At 53.2% G+C, this 5,705-nt stretch overlaps 1 protein-coding gene across 1 annotated transcript; it reads right to left on the bottom strand.

Moving 5' to 3' along the window:
* Positions 1-326: 326 nt before the first annotated feature.
* Positions 327-3,204, bottom strand: LOC119303350. The gene is made up of 2 exons (XM_037580472.1): positions 2,810-3,204; positions 327-1,065 (listed from the first exon to the last, which is right to left on the bottom strand). Exons 1-2 carry the CDS (start codon positions 3,018-3,020, stop codon positions 740-742), a joined length of 537 nt encoding a protein of 178 aa, XP_037436369.1. The 5' UTR covers positions 3,021-3,204; the 3' UTR covers positions 327-739.
* Between the last annotated feature and the right edge of the window lie 2,501 nt (positions 3,205-5,705).

Below are 5,705 nucleotides of genomic sequence, written 5' to 3' on the forward strand. Positions count from 1 at the left end.
TTGTTAGAGCATACAATTACAATTCCAGATGAGCACAAGGCACCGAAACTCTACTTATATAAGACATGCGATATGGTAGAGAAGAACATGAAGAGTTTATGTAAGCGGATGAACTCTCCCAAGGTTTCGAGAGTTGGCAAAGGCAGATATTTCATTTATTGTGGGCATGTTAGGTTGAAAACTTGAATTTTCTGATGAGTAGAAGAAAGCACGAGCATATAAGTTGTCTATCACAATACCATGCACAGTTCAAATGGAAAAGTACTGAAAGGTTTGGAGAAGTCTGTGGGAGTCTCCCTTTCTTTGACAGTCTCTTCAGTAGCCACTTGATCGAAATATCATCTCAAATAAATATATACTACACCATCTTCATCTCAAAATATCATGAGAATTTGGGGAAAACAGAATGTCAAAACTCATCAACAACTATCCAATCCACAAGTCTGTAGATATAAGAGCAATTCCTTCTTCACTACCATAATTCATAAACAACAACCAAGAAACTGATCACCCTTTAAAGCCTTACAGGTGATGAATGTCATTCTATGGCCATTTTAACACAATGCTGACAAACCGAATATAAACTAACTATGGACAAGGGAGCTCGTTGTGGCGCAAAGTGAGGCAAGGTCACCAGAAGTGAAACCCTTTTTCCTTGCCACTATCACCGAGGGAGGGTGTTTGTGATGAGATATCTATTGGTTGGCATGCTGTATCCATCACCATCCTCCAGCGTTCGTTACTGATTCTGGTGTGGTTTGACATTCCTGGGTTTCCATCCAAGTTCCCGGGCTCTTTCCTCCCACAAAGCAGTTAATTTCCTTTGACCGAGCAGCGACTCTGCTGACTTCTCCCTAGCTTCTTCACATGTATCCATACCTGAACTGCATTTATCAGCTTCCTTTTGGTACTGCGAAGCTAATTTTTTGGCCTCGAGCAATTTTACATCTGCTTGTTGCTGAGCTTCTGTTGCTTCCTCCTCTCTCTGCTTTAGCTCTTCTATCAGTAACTCTGTTTCCTCACTGGGAGCACCACTCTTGACCTCTTTGAACTGTTTGGCACAGTCTGGAAACATCAGAAGCAATAATAACCAGTTAAAGCGGTACCAGACAGTTGCAAAATATGGATATGGAATACAAGTGCCATTGGGTGCTTCATTTGACATGTTTGATTGCTTATGATAAGGACATAGTACATAACAAGGTGCCTATGTTTACGGACAAAGCAATGCTTCTAAAATACTATGGAGTTATTGCAAAGAAAATGAGTATGACTTTAGACATAGAGCTTATGGGCTGGTTTTATAATGATACTGCATAGTATGATTATGACTTCAGAGGTAGACTGGCAATTTACCATGTTTATTTATTTAAGAATTTAGATATTTATTAAGAGGTAGCATAGTATCCAAGTCAGGACTAACTGTAAAATGGAGAAAAACAACTGAGCTACTGGTTAAACTACTGACAAAACAGAGTATATCATGGATACAAACTAATTACAGAGTGTGGAGAGAACAATAAACATAAGAAAATATTCCCACATATAGCAACTAGAGCAATTCAGACTATAAGGACAAAGGAAGGCAACGCAGATCGAACTTGAGAATCAAAGAACAAATATCGCAATGCTCATATGTGACAGCACCAAGACAAGATAGGCATAAACCTTTCAACTCTATCTTGTTCAGTAAAATACATAATTACTCCCAGTATAAGGCTACAACCTGAACCAATGTTCTGACTTCTGAATAACTGAAAACATCTTGGTCTCACCCCCAAATTTCAAGCATGCCTAAAATTATAATCGATCAGCCATGGCAAGGCCGGGCATAGAAAATCTGATGCATAATAAGCATTGAACAGACCGAGCAAGGTACACTATGCTTGCTTATTAGGACATTCAGATCACAGGTTAGAATGCTCCCATAAAATGAGAATCAACAGATCCTATTATCTATATATCATGCCAAGTTCTTAGGATATCCACAAAACTACCATGTCCCATCCACAGCAGAACGCAATACTAATTAAACTACTGAGAAGACAGAGTGTATCATGCATGGATACAATCTAATTTAAGAGTGCATAGAGAACAATAAACATAAGAAAAGATTTCCACGAATAGCAACTACTCCCTCCGTTCCGAATTACTTGTCGCAGGTATGGATGTATCTAGATGTATTTTAGTTCTAGATACATCCATTTCTGTGACGAGTAATTTGAAACGGAGGGAGTAGAACACTAGACATCTTTGAGTAGGCTGAGGATAAAAAATGCCATCTCAGGTTGAGCTTGCGAATCAAATAACAAATATCAAAATGCTAATACGTGATAGCACCAACACAAGATAGGCCTCAACATTTCAGTAGCATGTCATTTTATACATTCAATTTTATCGTGTTCAGTGACCATACATAATTACTACAACCTGAACCCATGTTATGACTTCTGAATAAGTGAAAACATATTAGCCTCACACCCAAATTTCAAGTATGGTTTTAGTTGATCAATCAGTCATGGCAAGGCCAGGCACAGAAAATTTTATGCATAAGCATTGAACAACAAACTGAGCAAGCTAATATATGCATGCTTGTCAGAAAATCTACAGATATCCTAATTTATACTATATCTTGCCAAGTTCCTATCCTATCCACAATCGTGCAATGGCCAGCGGCTCGAAACGCATTGCTCGCTGAGCACCGAAAAATTGCACGGCGAAGGCAGGGAAAGAAGGGCCATGTGGAACGGCCGGAGCAAGGAGATCTGGGCGGGTTGGTCGGGGCACCGACAGCAAGAGGGGCGGGTACCTTCCGGGAGCTGGAGCAGCGGGAGCGCGTCGCAGTCGCAGGCGCACGCGGGGCAGGCCCCGGCCGAGCGGCCGAGCGCCTCCGCGACGTGCCAGTAGAGCGGCGGGCCGACGATGTAGGCCGCCACGCCGAGCCCGAGCAGCGCCACCAGCGCCACCACCGCCGCGGGGCTCGGGCCCCACGACGACGAAGACGACAAGCGGCCCGCCATCGCCTCCGCGCCGAGGATGGACGGTGGATTGATGGTACGGCCGCGCTGCGCTGCGCAGCGGTCCGGCGCGAGGTGGGTGGGGGCCGGGGAGGCGTGGCTTGTCGGCGGCCCGGCGCGGCGGCGTGGGGAGTGGGAATGAGTGAGTGAGTGGGGAGTGGGGACGGACCGGACGCGCGCGAGTGGAGACGGGCGACGGCGGTACTACGAGTTCCAGAATTGTGCTTTTGCTTCTTTTTCACACCTGTGCCAAAGAGCATTTCCAGCCGAAGGCCTTCTCAGGTGATTTTGATTTTCTTGCGCCGGTGCTGAAAAAACGGCCCAGTAGCGCTCCAGAAGTCCGATTTTTGCCGATCTAGACCGAAAACAGCGCCGGCGGACCCAGGCCAAACCCGGCGCGCTGGGGCGCCAGGGGGCGCCGGGGCGAGCTGTTTTGACGCGAAAAAGCCGCGGGCCAGCCGCGTCAGCGACATGACGCCTCGTCTTCCCCCAACGGCCTCGGTTCCCGCGGGGAATCAATGGCAAGGCTGCCGCCGGTCAGCCTTACCATTGATTTCTCACGGGCGGCGCGTCACGGGACGGCGCGCCGACGCCTCCCCTCCCTCGCACGCGTTCACACGGGCGCGGCGCGGCTATATAGCCGGTGGCCTCACTCGCCTGTGCCCACACCAGTCCCGCCCCTCGCCGCCACCCAGCCCCTCCCTCTGCCTCTCCCGAGCGCCGCCGCCCAGCCCCTCCCTCTCCCTCTCTACCTCTCCCGAGCCCGTCGCCATGGCAGAGCGTTTCCCCGGAGACGAGGTGGCGGCCAACGGCTTCGGCCGCCGTTCGCTGCGCGAACAGGAGTCCTGGCTCCTGTTCCAGGCGAACATCCCGGCGCCGCCGGACATGCGCGCCGAGCCGACGGGGTGGAGGCTCAGCGACGGGGAGTGCCCATTCCCCCGTTGCCCGACGCCATGGCCAAGCCCAACTACTTCTCCGAGGAGGTCGAGGTCGGTACGCGCCTCCCTCACCGACGCCCAGCTCTCGCTCCCCCAGTACGCTGCCGACAACCACGCGGCTTGGGCGGCGTACTTCGAGCGCCGCCAACAGCAGCGGTTGGCGTCCACCAACGACGCCCCGGTGGTCGGCGGCCCGAAGAACAGCGAGGGGTGCCACCTGTGGTGGGGCGTCCCCGGCCGCACACTCGAGGGTGTGCTGACGCACCTCGAGGGCGGCAACGACCCGCTGTTGGCGTACCCAGCGAGGGTGGCCGCCCCGGCGCACCACCGACGCGCCGGGCCATGGGCGCCAAGAAGGTTCGGGTCCTCCTCCTCTTCTTCCTCCTCGCGATCTTCCTCGCACTCCTCCGGTGCTCCGGCCCTGCTCGGCGTCAAGGCTGAGCCCGCGGCGGAGACGCCGCTCGGCCGGCGCACTCGCAGCGCCGGCATCGTCATCAACGAGGGCGGCCGGCGCGCCTCCTCGTCGGCTCCTCCTCCGCGCTTCGTCAAGCCAAAGACGGAGACGGGGCTCGCGCCGGTGAAGAAGGAGCCGGCCGCGCCGGTGAAGACGGAGCTCGATGACGACGACGCGGCCCTGGAATGGGCGCGCAGGGACTCCATAGCGATGGAGAAGGAGCGCCAGGAGAAGGCGAAGGAGCGCCAGTGTGCCGCCCTGCGCCGTTTCGTGGAGCGCCGCCGCGGCCGCGACGAAGGCGGGGTCGTCGTCATCTGCGACAGCGACAACGACGACGCGCCACCGCCACCAGCCCGCGTTGGCGACGCTGGTCAGGGGTCCACCAGGGACAACCGCGTCAAGGAGGAGAAGTCCAACGACGGCGGGGACGATGGCGACTAGTCGGCGTTCAGCCAGTTTCTCTTTTAGTTTAGTTATCTATTTTGCTATGTAATGAAAACCGGCGAACATGTCTAATATATGCCCAAGTTTGCCGAAATTTATCGTGTTTAGCCGAACTTTGCCGAACTGTGCCGAAATTTGCTATACAATTTTTATTTTTAAACGCGCCTGGGGGCGGCCCTGGGGCCGGCGGCTGGGGACCAACTCACCCCCAGGCCGAATTTTTGCGCCGGCTCACCCCCAGGCGGCGATGCTCTTAGGGCATGTACAATGGTACACTATCTTAGGAGTGTCGTGTAAAATAAATGATGAGATGGAGGAAAGAGAACTCATAAAAAATAGTCTTCTTTTAGAGCAACTCCAACGGGCCGACTCAAACGGACGACGCTTTTGTCCGTTTTTTGTCCGTTTGGGTCGGCCGTCCGCCCGCCGTCCGTCCTCTTTTAGATTTGGGTCAATAGTGCGCCCAACGGGCCGACCCATTTCATGACCGTGCACGCTTTAGATCATGCCAGCGGCCATGCCGTCGCCCTGGTTTTGGCGCTCCAGCGTGTGGGGGAAAAGTGGCTCCAGCGTGCGCTGGTTTTGACGCTCCAGCGCGCGGGAAAGATTCACGCGCGTGCCGTGGCCGGCGCTTGTTATAAAAAGGCGCTCCCTCCACATTCTGTCCGCCGCCCACTCGTCTCGCCCCCTCTCACTATCCTCGCCGCCTCTACACCACCATGTCGATGCGCCACCTGGGCGCTTCGGATTTTCACGGAGTCCGCGAGCGCCGCTCCGGCGCCTTCTCCTCCGAGATCTGGTTTGGCGAGAAACGCCTCATCCTTGGCACCTTCGACACCGCAGAGGAGGCGG

This window comes from Triticum dicoccoides, chromosome 5A (genome assembly GCF_002162155.2).
Source record: "Triticum dicoccoides isolate Atlit2015 ecotype Zavitan chromosome 5A, WEW_v2.0, whole genome shotgun sequence".
Lineage (NCBI taxonomy): Eukaryota > Viridiplantae > Streptophyta > Magnoliopsida > Poales > Poaceae > Triticum > Triticum dicoccoides.

Bases quoted from the DNA above. Each gene is read 5' to 3' on its own strand.
- LOC119303350 (XM_037580472.1), bottom strand. From the start codon at position 3,020: ATGGCGGGCCGCTTGTCGTCTTCGTCGTCGTGGGGCCCGAGCCCCGCG. The intron at 1,066-2,809 runs GTACCCGCCCCT...TGATGTTTCCAG, and splicing joins GCTGCTCCAGCTCCCGGAAG to ACTGTGCCAAACAGTTCAAA.